This window comes from Calidris pugnax, unplaced genomic scaffold (genome assembly GCF_001431845.1).
Source record: "Calidris pugnax isolate Ruff unplaced genomic scaffold, ASM143184v1 scaffold56, whole genome shotgun sequence".
Classification (NCBI taxonomy): domain Eukaryota; kingdom Metazoa; phylum Chordata; class Aves; order Charadriiformes; family Scolopacidae; genus Calidris; species Calidris pugnax.
Window position 1 is genome coordinate 2408790 of NW_015090839.1, and position 22208 is coordinate 2430997.

Consider the following 22208-nt stretch of genomic DNA (forward strand, 5'->3'; position numbering starts at 1 on the left):
GGGGCAAAATCTTTTTTGGATGTTGAAGTGATAAATTTATTTCAAAGCAACACTGACTAGTTACTTCTTTTTTTTTAAAGCCTAAATTGTACAGGTCTGTAATTGAAGATGTCATCAATGATGTCAGAGAAGTTTTTCTGGATGAAGGAGTGGATGAACAAGTCCTTATGGAACTCAAAACAGTAAGTTGCAACTTCGAAGTTTGTTTTTTTTTAATATACCAATAGAGCAATTGGTTTTGGATCTGCTTACTGTTGTACATGGTAAAAATATTAATTTTGAGTTAGCTAAGCATTGTGTTATTCTGCATGTCTGTAGGCCCATATCATTTGAATTACACTGCTGTACAGAGAGATCTGCTTACTTCGTTTCCCTAACCTGGCATGTCAAACTGGATATTAACAGCAGGCATCCAAGTTCACAGTGTTATTTCAGTCTCTCACACATTAAATCTTTAAAAAGAAAGAAGCGAATATACTTATTTTAGAGGCAGGCAGTTCTTGAGGTTGTGGATCCCACTTTTCTGAAGCTCTCCTTGTGTACAGGGGATTTGAACTGTTACTAAGGGTCCAAAAGAAAGGCAGGATGTTGACCAAAGCTCTAGTGGGTTTCCTATGGCTTTCTTCAGATTCTTCCTGAGTAAAAGAAGACCTTCAAAAGGAAAGAGAAAAGGCAGAAAAAAAGAATAAAGTAAAAGGAAACTGGAAAAGTAGGTGCCTGCTTATTTCAGCTGTTGAATGAGGACTTCTTCAGAAGGTGGAACATCCCTCACTCTCAGTATATTTAAAATATTAAAAAAGATAGGTGGAGTGGGAAAGGAATTTTGAGTTTGGCTACTCAGAAACAGGTGAAGACATTTTTCCATGAAACCATGACCTGGCTTGGTTGAAACAGAGGGAGTGCTATAAGAAAAGCACCTTGGTGTTTGTGTCACAGTATTGTTCTGCAAACAATGTCAGAAAAGATTGAATGAGGAAAGAGACAAGAAGGCAAATGAAGTATTGAAGAGGAAGGCGTAGGGAGCCCCAAACAGGATTTGAAATCCAGAGTCCTGGGTGCCTGTAGTCTTTTTGACGCTGATGTGTTACGAAATGGTTGCGTTGATTTTTGCAAGAGCTGCTTTTTTTGCATCTGTGGCTTTTCTTGGGAGACACGACAGCTGACATCAAGAACTGAAGGGCTGGAGAAGCCAAATTTGATACTGTTGTAGAAACTGTGTAAATGCTTGTACAGAGGCTTTATCTTAGGCATGCTGGTAGTTTCTCTTGAAGTATGCTATGAGGCAGTAGTCTTCAAGCAACTTTTATTGAGGAGTTCCAAGGAGAAATAGCTTGAGGAAAGCTGTAATAAAGAATTATTTTTGTGATTAAAGAGATAAGAAAGAAAGAAGGTAGAGAAGTAAAAACTTGAAGGCTCATTTAGAGTTCCAATTTATCTCTATTCATGCTTCTATTAGGGTTGTTATGAATCTTCCACGCTTCAAAAAAGTAAGAATGTTAAAGCTTAAGCTTGGACTGACAATTCTTAAGGGATATTTAATTCCTCCTCTTAAAACGTTACTTCTGTGGAGTTATCTCTTCAAGTCTGTATTTGCCTAAGGGCTTTTTGGCTACGTAGACTGCACAAGATAAAGGGTGAAAACAAATTCGATTTTGGAGTGCTGTCTTTATATTGTTACAAATCATGTCAAGTAAAAATCATACAGAGATATCCTTTTCTTTTTTTTCCCCTTTTCCAAACTAGCTGTGGGAGAACAAGCTGATGCAGTCCAAGGCTGTAGATGGCTTCCATTCAGAAGAGCAGCAGCTTTTGTTGCAGGTGCAACAGCAGCAACAACAGCAGCAGCAACAGCAGCATCATCACCACCACCATCACACACAACCTCAGCCACAGCAGACCGTGCAGCAGCAGTCTCAGCCACAACAGGTCCTTATTCCAGCGTCTCAGCAAGGTCAGGCTTCCTCTCTAATCTCTGGCAAAAGACTCTTGAGTTAGACCAACTCATTAGCATATCCTAAATCTAGGGCTGGGTGTTTATCTGATGGACAACTTTGTGTCTTTATGTTAAACTTTGTTTCTGCTTGATTCTATTTAATGTCTGGGCAAGAAATATCTCAGTATTTGTATTAGTCATAGTCTTCAGAAGATATTTGGAAAGGCTGAATTCTTCTCGGTCTTCTACTACCTAACTTGTGTTTTCAGAATGCATGACTTTCAGGTTCTGTCAAGTCCATTAGCAGCTTTGTAATTTCAAGCCACTATACATATACAGTTCACAATTTAGTCATGAGGTAGTAATGTCATTAGGAGCAAATTAATTTAAAAATATATTGTTGTTTAGCATAAGTAGGTGCTGGGACATGAAAAATACTTGTATAACAGTCTGTATAGGAGATGGTTGTTCATGTTAGAACAAGTTTCAAGTGAAAAGCGTAATGGCTGGGTATTTTTCTGATCTTAAAAGATGACACACGCTGTGGGGGTATTCAAGGTATGTTTTAGCTAGCTGTAACAGTAGTGTTTCTTTGTAATAATTGTCTTGTATATTCTCCATTAATAATTTAAGGGAAACATTTTTACCAATTACAATTTCATTTGAAAACTAAGATAAATACTGCTGTATTTTACTGCATATATGCTGCGTAAACAAATCTGCCACCTGTTAAATGCTTGAGCTGAGCTTTCGGTGAGTTATTAAAATTGTGGCATAAAATATTTATCTGTGGGTAGCCAGTCACAGGCTTCAGTCTTTTTATTAGATTTCATGGATCAGAACCTATGCTGTCAGAGTCTCAAAAGATAGCTACAAGTTGATTTTTTTCCCCTCTGCCCCCAAAAAAGCCCCCAAAACCCAACCACTATATATTAAAAACAGGAGAGAACTAGTGTGACTAGAGCCTGTTGTCGGGGGCTTTTTTCCTTTGTGTGGTTTTATGTTGGTTTGGTTTGGTTTTTTCTTCTTATAGTACTATTTGTATTTTGGCTGGACATAAATCAGTTTCTATTGTTGCGATAAAACTGGTTTTGGGATTAAGATCCCCAGATGTAGCTCCAAATGATCCAGGTGTCTCAGCTCAAGTTACAGGCCGCAGAGCCTGGAAAGTCTGTCTCCTCACCAAGACCTCTAGTGGCTCCTTAGCTGAATAGCTGTGGCTCTACTAACCAGGTTTCCCTCCACTAATATGGAGGTCCCCGTCCTCCTGTTTGTGCCTTGGGTAGAACAAGATCCTGCCTGTAGTAATACACCCAAAACTGATTTATTGTTGCTCAGTGTTGTGGCTTATGACCAAATGGCAGTGTGGAGGCTACATGAAATCAGGATATCAAAGCACTTTAATCACAGACATGCAGTTTTATCAATTACTTGACTTCCCTGTTCCGTGGAGCAGATGGTGTCATACTTCTTTGCACGACCGGGTGCAGTCCCAGAGAGAGATGAGGACGATAGGCATGGCCGTTCTTGCTGTCCTGTGTGTGGTCCTGGCACAGGGTGACGAGATTTCCTTGGGCTCTTTTCACAGAATCACAGAATGGCAGGGGTTGGAAGGGGCCTTTGGAGATCATCTTGTCCAGCCCCCCTTGCCAAAGCAGGTTCACCTAAAGCAGCACCTTTTCCCCTCCCTGGGTTCCATGAAAGTTGGAGAGATCAGCTTGTGGGGCTTCCCTCACCAGAATCTTCTCCAGAAACTCAGTTATTCCTGGTGTTATTTAAGTGTTCTTGGTTATAGGATTAGATGGAGAATACCTTGTTGATGATTAGTTTGTTCAGATTGCTCTGTCATTCCCCAATTTGTTGTCACTGATATTAGCAGCAGCAACCTGCTTGTTCCATAGACTTGGTCACTTTTGCACTTCTAGAGGATGGACAGATTGTTTGCATAGTTTAGCTATCTGTTTCCTTCAGCACACCAAAACTGTTTTGTTGTTTGGGACAGGTGGTTGATCATATTTCATCTGCTTCTGCTACACTAGAAAGACAGTGGGGATCCTGAGCTTATGCTAACAGCTGTGCTAGCCTGACCTGACTCAAGCTTAACTGCTGCCTCCTGTTCACACACTCTTCATTAAGTCTGTTTTAAGAGTTAACCACTGTCAGTTGATGTGATGTTTTTGGAGAACTCTGATATGGGACATCAGCAAGTTTATCAACATTTCACTAATACCTTTAATTTCAGAAATATATTTTAAGTCTTGCTTCACCTAGGGTCATAATAGGTAATCGAACCCTGTGAAATGAGATCTGTAAAGCAAAAATATACACATATTGCCTCTCTTGTATATTGTCTTAAGAGTAAAACTTAATAAGATCAGGGACTGCTCAGTAGCTGGTTTTGTTGTGATGCTCAGCTGACATTTAGGTGACGTTCTAAGTTATTCTGGCTTGGATGTTACTTTGGGCAGACTGCGTAGTTTTAATGAAATACTATATTTATTTATTTTTGTTTCTAGCACCTCAGCAGCAGGTTATTGTGCCAGATTCCAAGCTGATACCGCACATGAATGCATCAGGCATGGTAAGAAAAGCAGAATTTTATAAATGCATGCGCTGTCATTATGTAAGTTGTTTTGATTAAAATAGTAAACACAAACTGGGTATTAGGCATCACATGCTTAAAAGTAATATAGGACACACTGGTAAAGCTGTCTGCCATCTTTCTGAGTTTTGCTGCTGCACTGTTAATCTAGGAACAGTAATCCAGGACTTCACTTTTGGTAACAAATCTAGGACTTACCTTGATCCTCTGCTTTAAATGTAGGTAATCAAAACTTTTTTGTTAGTCAGATATTGGAGTATTGTTGGTTTGAATCTGTGTGATGATGTGCTCGCCATATACCAACGCAACACTATTAACTGACGCAAGCACTTTGCTAGATGTGGGGAGAAATATTAACTACACTGAAACTTAAGCTTATATCAAATGAGAGTTTATTTAGCAATTCACATCGATCTTTTCTGGTCACATTATTTTGATTCACTAATTTCAGAATAGTTTATAAAACTCAGTCTGGTCATTTACCCTTTTCTTGCAGTGTTTGTCTCTAGAGGTTAATTTTGGTTATCTTACCTTGCTTTAAATGCCCTGGCTTAATTTAAAAAAAATGAATTGCTTGCATAGTGATGAAAACAATAGCTACTACAAGTTAAATATGCATATTATGATCAGAATTCATTATATTCTTACCACTTTCATGGTAAAAGCACATGAAACAAAATTTCATGATTAGTCAAAGCTGCAGCAGCTTGCTGACCCTTCACTTCTCCATTACCAGCTGACCTTATTGTAGAAATTGCCTTTCTCTGGAACGTGAGGATGCAGATAAACACTTTCAGTTTTGCTTGGTGATCTCTAATCTTGGCAGTTTTAACTACTATACTGACAAGCCAATACGGGGAGATAATATTTCTTATAAAAAGAAGTATGCACTTTATCCAGTACTAAAGTTTAAATCCTTTCAGTAGCAGAGTGTGATTGGCCATGGTTCCTTTATAGTGGGGAGAGGGAGGTTTTTCCATAGGCAGCTGAAGTTAGACCCTTGAAATGGAGAGGGCTCTGGAGAAGTCCATCTCCTTCTGCAAGTTAAGGGCTTAATGCAGATTTTTGTGTTTGGAGCTCCTATAATTGTGTTGGAATTGAGTTTCCTTCTAAGTTCAAATCACTACCCATTTGAGAGTCTCTGGCTTTCTCTTCTTACCAGCTGTCTTGAGAGAAAAAATTAGTCATTCTGTGAACAGTCAGTACGCTCTATGTGTATATTCACTCAGAAGAGCTATATTACACAGGACTTGAAATGCAGATCATTTACAGAATGAAGAAAAGTGCAAACCTGATTACTACTCCTTGTGAAAACAAGACAGTCAAACATGATCATTGCTTCAGTACCTTATGTTTCTTTGGATTTGTAGGCCCATATCTTTAACTGCTTTGAAAAAGTGTAAGTAAAATTGCTACATGAGCAATGCAGTGTTGTACTCTATTAGTAAATCAGCAGAGAAGGCAGAGGGGAAAAAAACCTGCTGCGCTTGCAGATAAACCAAGAAACCACGTGGAGCTGGGCTAAAGTGTGATGCTCAGTGACTGTTGATTCAGTCTTCCTATTAAGGAAGAAGGAAAATAATTTTTATATGTAGCATAATGTACAGTTGATTAATGCCTGCATATCAATAGCTGCAGAAACTTGTGTGCAAACATTGTAAACAGCAATAAAAAGGTAAATATTTTCAGGCAGTATGTTGTGAAATGAAACACTGGCAATAGCATCTGGTTAAAAAGCTTTTCTTGTATTTCAGAGTGCTGCAGCCACTGCAGCTACGTTGGCTCTCCCTGCTGGCGTTACTCCCGTTCAGCAGATACTTACAAATTCAGGTAACTGTCTTAACACTGGCATCAAGCAATGGTTTTGAGGGTGCTTGGAAGGGAGAAATTCTGGGGTTTTTTTCCTCCTTGTTCTGTATTGTTAAAAAGCAGAACCTGGGAATCTGCCCTTACAAGGTAGTGCAATCCCTTCACTGGACTCCTGGACTCTCTTTCCCACTGACTTGCTGGTCTTACAGACCTTGTGATTTTGACGCATCCCAGTGGCACGTGTTAGTTCTGTGCAAGTTTTCCTCACTTCTTGGAGAAGCACATGAGGCAAGACAACAGGCGTTGCTGTCTCTCCACTTGGTGTATATCGCAGCTTTGTGATGCATGAGCTGAGCACAGATACTAGACTGGTTATAAAAAAAGAGCAGGATCGCTTCATCTGTGACTTCAGATGAATTTTCTGAAAGTTTCTTGTACTGGCTAACTAAGCACACACAGTGGAATTTCTAATTTTGCTGGAAATTTTAATTTTATTGTAGATTTATCATGTTTACATACTGTCATGCTCTACACTTAGAATATAATACTATTTTTATGAACAGCATTACCCGATGCTTCATGTGCTTTTGTATTACACTGATTTTATAAGCTTGATTCTAGATCTGTTCTGCCTGGAGAGTAAAGAAAGATCTGAGAGAGCTCATTTTCTAGAATTGGTTGTTGCCTTTGCCAGAGTAATTTATCTAGTCTGCTCAAAATCACCTGGGACTTAACCTCCCTGCTTTAGACATTTGAATGTTTAATGGCTACGTATTTAAAATAAAATTTAAATGTGTAGCTGTTATAGAAATTCAAATCTTTCAAATTTTTAAGGATCCAGATTCTGTGTTTGTCATAGTATAATCTGTGACTCGCACTTGTTACTTTCATTATGGTCATAATTTTTTTTTTTTAGTTACAAATATTTATAGTATGTTTTCTTAAACAAGGGGCTAGGGTAGTACCTTCCTTCAGATTTGCTTAGTTATGTCAGTAAATAGGGCTTTGCATTTGCTGTGAAGGGAGAACAGAAAATCAAATTAGCCTTTTATGTATGAAGTTCAGGATTATCTAATTTAATTTCTTTTCCATCTTTCTGATTAGAAATGTGAAAAACTAATGTTGGAATATATCTTAGCTCTTGCTTTTCAGAGTTGGAGACCATCTTCAAAGGTGTGTGAGTCTTAGATGTATTTTGTGAAGTGAGGAAAAGTGTAAAGGACAATAAAATTGAGTATAGGCATTATGGAAACAGAAAGGAGAAGTGGATAATAAGTGTAAGGATAGATTTTTTTATTTTTTTTTTTTCAAAAAAACAACTACACAATAATACTGCAAAGTTATGCACAGAAGAATTTATTGTAATCAGAGGGAAAAGAATCTGAGGGAAGTACATCATCTGACAGAACCCTGAAAATACCACAGTGTTAGCTGTGGATAGATGTAATGTTTTGCGATGTAAATACCTGTAGTCTTATTTTGCTATATGTTCATATGTCTTTCTATCTGTAAAATCTGTCTTTTGAAACATGAGGTATGTTCATAAGTGGGAGCTAATATTTAAAATACTGTGCTGCATTAAAGGATTAGAGTTTGGCTTACGTATGTAAATTTATTTTTGGATGGCATACCTCACGATAGTATTTAGATAGTAAACAGCCCCATTAGTTCTTTGTTTCTGACACAGCTGCTTATAGCATAGTATCTTTTCACTGGTGAAAGGTAAATGTGCTCCTTTAATTGTCATTGGTGTTCTTCTGGGAAACAGGTGAATTTTTATATTTAATTAATTTGATATTTATTTTATTACAGGCCAGATCCTCCAAGTAGTTAGAACTGCAAATGGAGCTCAGTATATCATTCAGCCACAGCAGCCAGTCGTGCTACAGCAGCAGGTCATACCACAAATGCAGCCTGGTGGAGCACCTGTCATACAGCAGGTAAGGAAAATGTTTTAACAGGTACACTTGAAAGAAAAAACATTATAGTAGTTATTAAAGAGGCTTGCATTTTTGTGAGCCAGTTGAAATAGAACACCAAGTCAGAATTGGTATGTTTAAAAAAAACACCGCAATTGTATTAAGTGCTTGGTTTTTGTGGTTTTTTTAATGAGCAATTTTGAGAATCCCATTTTCAGTGTCACTTCTAGCCTCGTCAAATTCTGATTGGCTGCAATTTGAAATTTCTTTTGTGTGTCCCCTGATGACGGTTATATTTTGTGCATAATGCTAGTCTATATCCTTTAAAAAATGTGTTTATCAGTTAAAATGGTTCTGTCACATAACATGTAGAAGAAAAATACCTGAAACAAACACATGGGCCTCTTGGTTATTTTAGTAGTGAATATGGTATGTCTTATGATGGTTTTTGTTCAGCTACGAGGTCAACTGTGTGTCCAGACTGTGTAAGTGTTGAATTTAGCATTATGTCACACTTGTGCAGGTTAAGCATGAATAACAATCTGTAGAGAGTTTAAAGATAAATATTTTATAGAGAAGGTTTAAAAATAATCTTTTACTTGAATTTAAACATTCCTCTGCTGTGCTTGGAACTCAAGCGTGGTGATGGTGCTAGTGTTTTAGAGTAGAAAGACAGTAGGTTTCCTTAGATTTAGCAATGCAAAATGCAGAAAAGGAACACTGACTAGTTAAAGAACGTGCCTTATTGAAGATTAAACTATGTATCTGATACAGGTGGAATATTTTTAACTCTTGTTTTTCTCCTTGGTGCAAGTCAGATTGATACCCTTTAATTGTTCTCTGTAAGTGATGTGGTAGTCTGTTATGGAGGCAGCCACAGTACTTGCAATAATGTTCCATCAGGTTTTGGCTCCCATCCCTGGAGGGATTCCCCAGCAGACAGGAGTGATTATTCAGCCTCAGCAGATCCTGTTCACAGGAAATAAAACACAAGTCATACCTACAACAGTGGCTGCCCCTACACCGGCTCAAGCACAGATCCCTGCGGCTGGTCAGCAGCAACCACAACAGCAACAGGCACAACCACAAGCACCACTTGTGCTCCAGGTTGATGGAGCAGGGGACACATCGTCTGAAGAAGAAGAAGACGAGGAAGAAGACTATGATGATGATGAAGAGGAAGACAAAGAAAAGGACGGGGGTGAAGATGGCCAAGTTGAAGAGGTAAACGTAACATGATTTCAGAAGACTGGAGTTTGTGGGTTTGTTTTTTTTTCCCAATATTTGAAAGAAAGCGGTATGCTCCAAATAATATTACGTTTGAGTAATGTTGAGAATGTAACTTTTATCCTTGTAGTTCAAGTTCTTGATTTCCCATGTTCAAGTTGTGGAAACTGTGTGTTGTTAGCAAAGCACCTTGAAGTGCAGCTGGGGAGGGTGGGGGACACAGCAAATAACTGTTAATTGTCATGAATGCCCCTCTAAAAACTTCAGCAGTAATATTTCTGATGTTACGGAGAGGTCAGCCATGAAATTATGAAACCTTCATAAGCAAAGAGAAATAACCAACTCCACTTGGGACTGAGTGCATACAAATGCAAGGTGTTAGGAAGATTGACAAAAAGGAGAGCATGGGTTTAGTTAACTGAGGGGACCAGTAGATGTGATCTGACCTACATCCTACTGACCTTTCTCTTGCTTTCTGTTACACTAGAACAAGCTTGAGAGCTCAAACCTGATTATAAAGCACCTTCTAGAAACACATCTGACCTTGATTTAATGAAATCAGGAGATAGCAGCAGGAGTGGATATTCTTTGTAACTGGTGTGGAGAACCCACAACAGTTTGTTAATTATTTCAGACAGTTCATTCTATCAGCTGGTGACCACTCCCCACCTTGGAAGGGGAATCAGGGGCAGGGAACGAAACAAGGAAATCTGAGGGTTGAAGTATAAACAGATTTAATAGAAAAATACTAAGTAACTAACATTAATAATACTAAAAAATGAATATTCATCCCAATAACAATATAAAATATACTAGAATTAAACTCGGCCCGTTCTGTCAGCAGAAGCTGTGCACTCCCAGCAGTGAACAGCTAACATCAGACACTGCAAGCGCTGCAGTTTCGGGAGGAAGGGAAGGGCTCAGGGGTCCAGCACTGGGGCAAGAAGTTCTCAGGATCACAACCATCATAGAAGAGAAGAAGCTTCTCAGCAAACTTTAATTTATCTTTATATTGAACGTGACGTTCGTGGTATGAAATAAACTTCTCAGCAAACTCTTTAATTTATCTTTATATTGAATGTGATGTTCGTGGTATGAAATAATCCTTTTGGCCAGCCTGGGTCAAGTTGCCTGGCTCTCACTCATCCTTGTCCCTGTGCCTGGCAAGCTCGAAAATACTGAGACCTTGAGTCCCAGATACCATACCTGGCTATAAAGTAAATATTTTGGATACCATACCTGGCTAAAGTAAATATTTTCACAAATTCAGACACCAGAGCCTTCTCAAAATGCAGTTTTCCCAAGCATTAGAAGAGACCTTACTGAAAAGTAAGGTTACTGAAAGAGAAACTAATCCTGTGTAGCTCAAACCAGGACAGTAACTCGCTGCATTCTTAACAATATGTGTTTAATTTAGACCTTAAATATTTTTGAGTTTGAGCTTGAGCCAGCACCAAAAAGCCCCACAAGAACAAGAAGGGCTGTTGTCTGAATAAGCTAAAAGTACTGTTATTTCAGTCTCTGACAGGAAACTTGGTACTCCCTAAGTCTGTCCCTAAAATGCATTTTGAACTGTCAGCTCACTTCTGCAGTTCTCTGCAACCTTTGCAGATTCCATTTAAAATTGCAATAGGAGGAGCATATGTAGCATTCCAGTCTCTTACCACCCATGCAGTATACACAGGTAAAACTTCTCATTTTTATCAATGATTTAGATCAGGTTTTCTGTAATACATCTACAGTGGTGTCTAACAGTATTTTTCCCTTACAACTTAAAGGTTGGGTTCGCATCACTTTTCCGTTAAATTGATCAGCGTTGATGTCAGTTGGAATGTTTTAATAGTTGCCTTATTAAGTATAAGGTCATCATGCTTAAATATTAAGTGTTCTTTAATTGTGCCTTAATGCTAACATTCTTGTGGAAATTTTTTTATATGCCAAGACTTTATTATCAGTATGAGAGAGACCTCCTGTTATTTTTGCTACCTTTGTTCATCAGTCATTACTTAATGAGTGGACCAGTTCCTTAAAGCTTTTGGAATGACTTAAATTTACTATTAAATTAGAAAGAATTAGGACCCTTGGTACACCTTTTTCTTCTTTCACTAGCATCTCCCCTGTTTAGCTATGTATTTGGGAAGGGGGGGAAGATGAGAATTACAAAGAAGAGTTCGTAAAAAGTGCTTTGTATTGATTAGAGGCTATTTTATCTTTTGAAATGTTTGTTACTTAGATGAGATTAAAAACAAAACCCACCAAATTTCTGCTGGAACAGACTATTAGTGAGAAAAGAGGAAAAAATGAAAGTAATTTTTAAGGGACGTAAAAATACATTCTAGAAGGTCTGCAGAAGTTATTTTGTGTGTATTTATGCAAGATCATATTAAAGCACTATTTTTCCCCCTCCTCCCTTTCTGCATGTGTTCAGGTCTGTTTCTGGTACATCAAACGTGAATAAGTCCTGGAGTTTCTATTTATAATGGCACAGAGGGAGTGATGTGACTAACGTTGCCTTCCCACTGCTTAGATGCTTTAGAAAAATGAAAATCTGCATAACGATTCATTTTTTGTAATGATAAATTGCAAACACCAGAACATTTGCAGTAAAGGAGCAAGAATGATTGTGGTCACAAAAGGCTGCGGTGCCCAGAATCTGGTCTGGACACGTGAAGTTCCAGACTAAAATTGGGGAGACCGAATTTCTTCTTGGGATGGAGGGCAAGAAGGAAGTGTACATACATCAGCTCTCTGCTGGAAAGCCTAATATTCCCCACCTCAAATGCATGTAGTTTATAGACAGACTGTAGCCTCATGTGAGTAATCAAACTAAGATCTTTGATCTTACTAAACAGTGTAACTTTTTGCATTTGTTTCTTTCAGGAGCCTCTTAACAGTGAAGATGATGTGAGCGATGAGGAAGGACAAGAACTGTTTGATACAGAAAATGTTGTTGTGTGCCAGTATGATAAGGTAATCTCTATAGAAAAGAATCCAAGAATTCTGCTTTCTCAGTTCTACTTTCTATTAAGTCATAATTTTTAAGTAATATCTTTGTGACTGTTAAGTACAGGTAGATGTATACACATTATAGTGTGAATGTTAATGTAAGAATTAGCTATTGTTTGTTTTTAAAACAGGTTTTTGTGACAAGTTTGTACTAAACTTGATAACGAGTAAAGCTTAGAAAAATTTGGCTGCATTTTCTTTTTCTTCATCATGTCTTTTTGTGACCTTTAACAAAAGGTCAGTTCTCTGGGCTCAGGAGAAGTGTACTATTCTAAGTTTGTACATTTGCTGTGGCTGTGAATGGAAGAAGTGGTCATTATGATTTAGACTTGTAGAAGACTGTTCCTTGATTATTCAAAATACCTCTTGATGATTCAGTGGTTATCAGAGGAGAGGGTATTTTCTGTGCTGTGCATTCTTTATTGAAATGGCAATGTGGAATGTTTTTGCTTATTTTGCTTTAAATTCTGCTGAACTCTCTTGTGTCCTCTATAAGACTAATTTCTTCTTACACAATTGCCCTGGAATGTGCAAGGATTCATCCATGTCTGAAATTGTTTTAAATGTGTTTAGAGTATATCAGATATTTTTAGTGAGGTAGTACGCATAAAGATTATTCAACGTGGATTTTCTTTCTTTTCCTCTGATAGAGTAATTGGACTACGATGAATAAGGATACTTTTTCAAGCAGTAAAAAGCTTTAAGACTGTTGCCTAAAAACCCCTCCATTGAGAAGAATGGCTGGGTTAGAAAATACTCAGTTATGCTCAGACTCTGCTTAGACTTGTCATCAGATTTAACAGCGAATTTAAGATGGAGGAAAGTGTTATCAGTACCCATGTCCCAGCCATCTGTGTCTCCTCCAGACTGTAATCCAAAATTGTTAGTTTTGAGGCAGTTCATGAGGATAGTGAGGGATCTCAGAATGCCAGCCAGAAAAGCTTGTTGGGAGCTGCTGAAGCCGAGCAACAGAACTATTCTGAAATCCTCACCCTCTTAAAAGTTAAGCCCGTGAACTCAGTAGGGAACAGTGTCCATCATTAATCTCCAGTGCCACGTGCACTGAAAGGGCTTCCTCACTTACCAAACAGCCATTGTTCAGTTTGTGTCTGTAAAGTACACAGGGTCAGCTCAGCTGTTCTGGGCAGAGTTCTTGCATAGCATCCTGCATCAGCTGATGGTGGCTGCCTCTGGAACAATAAGACAAGGGCAAACAGGTAGCGATGCTCGCATCCAGCACTTTACCATCCTTCTGTGAACTGTCTCTTGAGGGAGAGAGAGTAGCTTTGCATCAAATGGCCAGCAGGGGATCTTTTCCTTGATTTGTCAGAAATGAATATGATTATTCTTTGAATCCTTGTAAACTTTGTCTTAGGACAAGAAGTTTCATAAATGAATTGTGACGTGGAGAATTACGTAGTTTTTAACCCATTAGTTTCGTATGATGCCTCCTAGTTTATTTAGAAGAGCATCTCCTCTTTGCTTTCTTGGTGCCTTTTATGATGTTGCAGACCATCGTAACCCTCCTCAGTCATCCCTTTGAAATTGGAGTTGCGCTGTGCCTGGTTGTTACTTGTACAGCTGTCCAAACATTGGGTTCCTTACTTTCATTCTCCAGATCTGTTTTATTCTTCTGTATCTTATTTGATACAGGTAGATAAGGTTGAGGGAGGATCAGAGATACTCGTAACACAGGTGAACCTTCAATTTATTAAATGATGTAGCATTGTTCTGCAATAGTTCCTGTGTGCTTTTGACCCCGCTGAACACAGAGCTGATGTCCTCATGGAAAAACGTTAGAACATTGGGATCTCATTCCTGACTTGTAATTGTCAACTCAAAGCCCTCAGTTCTTTCTGTCTAAATTGGAATTGTTTATTCCATCATTATTACCTTCATATACATTGAATGGCACTATTGTTTTATTACACAATGAGTTAGGGCAGTAACATTGTTCTGCAGCTCTTCAGTAACTGTTCTTTTGTACCATCAGTGATGTTCTGTCATTTTCCAGATGATTAGTGAATTCTTAAACCCTGCCGACTCCAGCCAGCACAAATCTCTTCTGGAATGATCTCATTTCACTGTAAAAACTGTGTTCTTACCCTTGTTTTCCTGTCCTTATTCAGTTGTTTATTCATCTGAGGACCTTCTTTCTTACCTCAGGGCAGCTCAGATGTCTCTAATGAGGGATTTTTGTTGAATGAGTTTGGAAGGGCAAGTAGAGTATATAAGCCACACCTTTCTTTTATTCGTTTGTTTGCAGTTGCCACTGACTTTTTAGCTTAAAGTAAGCACAGACTAAACAATAGTACAACAATAGACACAAAAGACCAAACAATAGTACAAAAACCAAACAAGAATAGATTGATTGAGTGCTATGGCCCTATCTGTTCTGATGCTACTTTACTGTTTGTTTCTACAGCAGTAATAGTAGATGATGAGACAGTGAATGTATTGACTTCTTATTACCCCGGGAAGGTGTTTGTCTTACATGGTCACTGTTAGTTCTGATGATATTTTGTAACTTAAGCCCTGCACACTGTCTTGAACCAAGAAAAGGCTTGTGGGTTCCTGACTCAGCTCCTTCATGAAGTAGGATGTGCTGGGTGGCAGCCCCAGTGATGCAGGATGAGAACTGGAATGTAAATCATATACAACGACTCGCTGTTGAGAGAAATCACAGAATGTAAGACCAGCACGTATATTCTCTATCAGCTTGTGCATTTTGTACCACCAATATTTTCAGACTGGAAACCTTGTAAATAATCCACTTGCCTTGTAACCAAAACTTAACTTTGGGAAACCCAAACTCTTAGTATTAGAAGTAGAAAGCGGAGTAGGCCTGCTGTCTATTATATGTAACATAATCAAACTCATTTTCATGCAGAATGGAGTGTAGACAAGAGGTGCAAATAATGAAACTTAGCATTTGACCTTTCAAAGCTAGTATAAAACACTAGTCTTGCTATTGCAGTGGTTGAAATGGGGATTTCTGGCTTTCGAGTGGAGTTTTGTGGCTGTCATAATCAAAGATAATTTAATCAAGGTATAGCAGCACAGGTGGATATATCTCCCTTCTTCCTTTCGAACCTCCTCTCAAAATGCCCTTTACGCTTTGGATTTTGGAATGCCTCTGTGCTTGCATGGTTTTGTCACAGTTGCTATCTCTGGTTTAAAAAATGTAAGCTGCTGTATTCATAATTAGTTTTTTGATTTTCATAGCTAAATGTGGAATTGATTTTCAAGATGTTTGTAGTAATTTGGTAATGTATGTCTAATAGTTATCTTCGTTTCTCGTGCTCTTACAATTTACTTACCCATTATTTCTGATGCAGAGTAATAGTTCAACTTTTTTTCCCCTGTTTTTAGATTCATAGAAGTAAAAACAAATGGAAATTTCATCTCAAAGATGGCATCATGAATCTTAACGGAAGAGATTATGTATTTTCCAAAGCCATTGGGGACGCAGAGTGGTGAAGTTTTAAAGGACAAAACAAAACAAAAAACTCCTGTGAAAGGAAAAAAAAATCAAAAGCAGGAAAGGTTGAGACTTGGACGTATACTCCAATCAAAATGTGTATCTGCACATCAGACATAAACAATAAACAAAAGTATTGGAACAAAGGTAAAATGTGGCAACAAAGACACTACTTCAGATGAGCAAGCCATGGACTGTAGCAGCTATAGCATTGTCTGGGAGCTGGTTTTGTGTGTTAGGAATACCTTAATTATCAATTCTACATACAGGTACCTGCAGCTGGTATTTAGCATGTAAGGCTTTGTTCCCTCCCCCCCCGCCCCTTCTTCCCTTGATTTAAGATTTTAAAATACTTCTTCCACTGATTGAAGGAACTCTTCCCTTTGATAGATTATTAATCTGAAAATGCTTATTGTGTGTACAAATCTTTGCTTTGAACACTTCCTTTTGGTAGTGAGGATGGTCAGAATTTTACTTAAACTGCGTGCAAGCTTTGTACAGAAGGGTAAGATTTAAGGTGTTAAATTTTAAATAACTTGTATAAGGAAAATATTTTTAATTCTGATATGCTCATTAATTATTATATCTATTTGTTGTTTTCAGTTCAGTTCCCCATAAACATGTTGTTGTTCCTAGCAGTTACAAAATGGTAAAATGATCATTTATATTTCAAAATTATTTTAATTCCATGTAAGTGATACCTTTTATTTAGGGCTGTATTTTTTAAATACTAAGCACCTGTAGCTCCCCCCGATGAAAGTCAGATTGCTTAACTTGTTAATTACATTCTTGCTGTTTGGTGGTGGTTCAGCATCACTGAACTGAAACGAGTAATATAGTTTCCATTGATTTTTGTTTTTTTTAAAAAGGTTTTGGCGATCCTTTGAATCAAATGTGCAGGTAATGGCATAATAGATGCATTCCTTCACCTGCTTACTACGTATGTAGTCCAGACATCTACAGTAATTCAACAGACCACAAGAATGACTAAATTTTTAATATAGAAAATCACATAAAATTCTAACATCCTGGCTGCAACTCTGTTAATCAAAGATCTGCTTTACTAAAAAGTATAGCCATAAGTTACCTGCAGCAGTTAATCTCTCTAAAGTTTCCAGGTGGCATGTGATTTCATGAAGAGAGCTGCACAGCTTTGAGAACACAAATTTTGTTAAGGGTATCTTTAGACTGTTTTGGCAACAGAAAATCAAGCAGTCGGATGCACTAAACCTTGTGTAGTCACTTTTTCACATGCCTTTCTCAGAGGTGTGGTTTTGTGGTGGGGTTGTTTTCTTGTCTGTTTATTTTTAAATTTTTGTGTGAAAAGCAACAAGGTTGCTCCCCCCTCCTTCCCTTCCTCGCCTGGGGAGTGAACACCTTTTCTTCATACATAGGTTATTCTTGCAAACCCCGCTTTTGGAAATGCAGTTACTTTTGAACGAGGAGAGGGAATGGGCATTATACTTCAGAAACTGTTGAGGAAGAAATGTTCATGTGGCTCGCCATTTCAAAAAGAATTCAGCGTTTCATTGGAAAGATGATGAAAAAAAGGATGCATTGAAGACAATTTTAATTAAATTGGTGGAGACTTTCAGAAGCAGACATTTGAACCAAGATTTCTGACCATTTTTTGCTTGAGAATGAAAATTTTTAAACATTATTTCACAAAGTCACAAGTGTATTTTAGCAGTACGTAACAACTGTTCTAATTTTCATTCTCTGATTTACTTGCCTCCAAGTGCATTCACAGTCTCAGTACTACGTAGAAAACTCAAAACATGTTGTAAAGAGGTTTTTTTCCACTGTGATTTTGTAGACCTGTGCTCTCATTGATACAAACTCAAACTGCCTGTAGGCTGTGTCTAGAGCCATATGGTTGTTAGTAAGCCATCTACATACATAAGCTTTATGAAAAGTTAATTGATGTTTCTTATAATTCATTCTTAAGTAAAGGACTTGTCATTTAGAGTGCGTTTTTGGCGTGGGGCTTCAAGGTATCTCAAAGTGATCGGTGATTGCTTTCTTCTGAACAAAGCAGATATTTTATTTTTATTTTTTTTACCACTGTTGACACTTGTACTTACAACTGCGATGAAATCCATAATGTACCAACTAATTCCTTCCCTGACCTTTTCCATATCTGTTACCAGTAAGTCTTAAGTACTGGACTTCAGAAAAACTCCCATAACGCTGCACAACCAAACCAATAAAAGGACAAAAAAAATCCCTTTAGCTATAGATTCCTGTTTATACCACTGGAACCCAAATTACTTGTACGACACTTCATTTTTGTACATCTTAATGATTTTTTCACCCACATATGTATACTAGAAGCTGCATAGCCTTTTATTTATTTTTAATGGATAGCAGGACTTTAAAGGTAACTTCAACTTAGCCTGTTCCGAAGGATGTTAGAAGCTTTCTGAACTTGCACGGTTTCTTGCAAGCTAATTGTATGGTATGCTCTTCGGATAAGAAGTTTTGTCTTCAAATACAAATACCTGTGAAGTTTTCGGAAAGCCAGTCAAACATGAACATACCAAACTGTGCTCTTATTGCTACATCAAGTGTTCCTTTTTTTAAATCAAAAAGCATGTTTTAATTTTCATTTTATTGTAGCAGCTTGCTGTAAGAATGTAGTTTGCTTAATTTTATTATTGTACTTGAATTTTTAATCCTGGTTTTAACAATGTACCTGAACAGACCATTTCATTAGGTTCCAAAGAGAAACCATTCCTTTCAGAGGGCAAGGGATTCCCATATTCATAGTTCATAAATGATTTCCCCCTCCCTCCCCCCACCTTGGAAAAAAGGGGGTTTGGTTGTTTTTTTTTTTTCTCCATTTAAATAGTTCAGTATTATGGAAACAATAATTTCAAGAGGGCTTGTGTTAAAATTTGCACAGATAATGGAGCACCTTTTTATGATGAAAAATGGGGAATGATAACTTCATAATTATAACCTTGATGGCTGATGGAAACTTGTAGAGCAACTGGGCAAAACTGGGAGTCTCGTGCCTTTTCAGTTTGCAGAATACCTGTTTTGCCAGTATGACAATACCTTTTTCTTGATTCCTGAGAGAGTAAATTTCCTGCAGTGCTTCAATCAAAAAAGCAACTTTTTGCTCTAATTCTGTTGGGTTTTAGTGTGTGCAATCATTTAAAAACATCTAAGTTGAAAACAGATCGAAGTATGTTTTCCGTTAAGGAGATAATAGAGAATTTAGTCACAGAAGGAACTTTATATTGGACTATTTAAATAAAATATGTTTTTATTCCCCCTGAGTTGCTGGTTAGCGACAAGATTTCTCTGAGGCTTCATACTCCTTGTTCCTGCGTTGTACTCACAAGTTGCATTTGAACATCATTCAGTTTCCTAAACACGATCTAATGTGATAATTGTGGTCAGAGTTTATTTCCAAGACTATGATATGTGATTCTGAAGCACAGTTTCTAGAAAAGAGCAAAGAACATGTGTCATGTAACAGATTTTTTTATAAATTTTTTTTTCTGTTTCTGCAGCACAATTAGAAGTGTTAAAGTAGGCTTCATTGAGTCTGTGAAAATAATTCCACTGCTTGACAGTTAACAGTAATTATGCCACCACATAACACTACCAGAGTAAAATTTCTTAATTCCAGTGAAGGAGTTAGAGACCTTGTTAACTAAAGTTCATTTTGATTCAATCTCTTAAATTTGTAAAAGCTCCCTTAAAAACAATAAAGACCCCAAAAATGTCCCCCAAAGCAAAAGCTTCCTAATAGAATGCAATAAGATAATGCACACTGGATTGATACTGGGCTGCCTTACACAGCATCGTGGGGTTTGTTGTGTGCCACCCCACCCACGCACCTCCAGCTGAAACTAGAGTCCTTTTCAGGCGTGGAGATGAATGACTATACAAGATGAGATACTTGCACATTGTTATGTAGTGGTGTCTGGCATTTAAAGTCTCGTTTTCCCATTGCTGTGATTGGTTGGGAAGTGTGTAAAAAAAAAACAAAAAACCCAGTCTGTTGGTTTCCCTGTTGTCTACTTCTTTCAGGCAGTTCATGCAGTGTGTCTTTTAATTATTATTTGGTGGATTAGACATTGTGGAACAAAAGGAGCTTTTTTTTAACAGGAAGAACTACCTTGGGTTAGCTATATGGACAGTCATCCAGTGAGACGTGTTCCAGAGTGCATAGGGTACCAATAGATTACGGAGTGGGGGAATATCCTTTTTTGCTGTTCTGAGCTACTATTGTCAACTGCTGTTGTACATATATACTGTTATGTGTAAGGGGGTAAATATATTTATTATGTTTGTAAAATTCATTCTGTACAATTGCAGATCAAGGTTGCTCCTCTGTGATATACAGGATATTATGTTTCAAAGGCCATGCTTGGAATACGATTAGAGAACTTAGTATTTTGATGTACTAAGACCTATTTTAAGTTTAATATTTTGCCTTTGCAAAAACTTTAATTAAAGATGTTATTTAAAAATGTTTGCCACTTCATTTACTATCTTGCATGTGCATTTGTTTAATATACGAGTCTTAATGACTGAAGATTCTGAATTTATTTTCATCACATGCAGGTAACTTCGCTGTTGTCACCTACTTGTTGAGTTTGCCTTGTAGACTTTCCACTTAACATCATCACAATGTTATAAAAAAATTTCATATTTTAATCCTGAGGTCCGTATTTATTTAGGAATTTTCTCCCTGTGGTAACCTGAGACTTGGGTTTTGAGACAAAATGGGTTGAGTAACTTGGTGTGCCATCTGGATGTTCGTCCTGTAAATGGAAATGAAAGACAATTTCGAGATGGAAAATACAGAGTTCTTGGGTGAGAACTGGCTGATCGTAATGGTTTTACCTTCACCAGGAAACTGATTTGACAGAATTGCATTCTAGTGTAAGCAGGTGGCATCTTTTTAGCTCCTGACTAAAAGCCATGTCTTGAGACATGACTTGTGCTTAATTTTTAAACCTGAATTTTGAACTTCAAATTATAAATATAATTGGAAAGAAGGTAAGCTCTAGGTTATACTGCTTGTATGGGGGGCTGTGTTTTGGAATGCAGTGATTTTGAAGTAATCAGCTAGCTGTAGTGGTATAAAGGTATAGCTAAACAAAAATCATAAGGAGTGGGGGTTTTTTGCTAATGCTCAAGATTTTTATTTTTTTTTTCACTAATACTTTTCTTGCCTTCCAGCCCTCAACACTTGGGCAAGTCTAAAAAAACATTTTCTCCTTTTCCATTAAATTTGCCTTTCTTACCAACTTGAAAAGGACTTGAAGATGATTCTGGGTAAATAAGTATCACAAATTAAGAGGATTTAGAAAAAAAATATGCTTACTGTCTGAGCTTGCAGACTTATAAGAAAAAAAAGCTTGGAAAAATGGCATGTTGTTCTGGCAAAAATATTTTCAAAAGGACCCTAAAAAGAGGAAAGCAGAATGGTAACAAATTAGTAGCAAACTCATGGAAAACACAAACCCAAAAAGCTGTGTTTTATCCCTGTAAGGAAAGGTGAAAACATTACAATTGTGAATGTTAATTACATTCTCCCAGCTGTACATGAATGAAATATTTCAAGGATGATTTTTTGGCAAAATCAAGTATATTTAAAAATACATTATCTTTTCTTAGAAGTATGTTTTCTTAGCAACTTTATTATTTTAATTGTAGAGGTACACAATGGTAAGAATCTTGGGCTATTAGCATAGCTTCCAGTGTATCCTCGTTTAGTTTCAACTGCATATCATTCCTTACAACTCATCTTAAGCTCTGTCAGCTTTGGAGTTTGTATTTCATTTATTTTTTTAACATGGACTTTTGTTTGTAAAATCCTCTGTTGGAGTAGAGTATTGCCCCATGCTTTCAAAGCAGGCTCCGTCGCTCTTTTTTTCAAACTATTTTTTTCACCACTAATGGGATTATGCCAAAACTACTCCGATCCTTTCAGGTGTAATGACATCTATAGCACAACCAAACGCACTGCAGTTGAACTACTTTTGACCTTCCGTGTGGCTACGCAGCATTCAGAAAAGTGTTTCTGTGATGATAATTTTTTCTATGGACTGAAGACTCTCCCAATTATTTTTTTTAGTGTGAAATGCCTGTGCAATTGCACCTTTTTACATAGTATAAATGTACACTTCCTGGCTTGCCCTGAAAATGGGTTATCTGAAATAATGAGGTAATGGGGGGAGGGAGAATCAATAACTGAAAATAGCACTT

At 37.5% G+C, this 22208-nt stretch overlaps 1 protein-coding gene across 1 annotated transcript; it reads left to right on the forward strand.

Annotated features, from left to right (window-relative positions):
• The first annotated feature begins 85 nt into the window (after positions 1–85).
• GTF2A1 (general transcription factor IIA 1) lies at positions 86–20478 on the forward strand. Its single transcript, XM_014941798.1, has 8 exons — positions 86–182; positions 1744–1951; positions 4450–4514; positions 6290–6365; positions 8157–8284; positions 9167–9487; positions 12371–12460; positions 15869–20478. Exons 1-8 carry the CDS (start codon positions 168–170, stop codon positions 15974–15976), a joined length of 1011 nt encoding a protein of 336 aa, XP_014797284.1. The 5' UTR covers positions 86–167; the 3' UTR covers positions 15977–20478.
• The last annotated feature ends 1730 nt before the right edge of the window (positions 20479–22208 follow it).

Excerpts from the sequence above, each read along its gene's own strand:
- GTF2A1 (XM_014941798.1), top strand. Across the intron at positions 9,488-12,370 it reads AAGATGGCCAAGTTGAAGAG|GAGCCTCTTAACAGTGAAGA; the intron begins GTAAACGTAACA and ends TGTTTCTTTCAG. Across the intron at positions 12,461-15,868 it reads TTGTGTGCCAGTATGATAAG|ATTCATAGAAGTAAAAACAA; the intron begins GTAATCTCTATA and ends CCCTGTTTTTAG.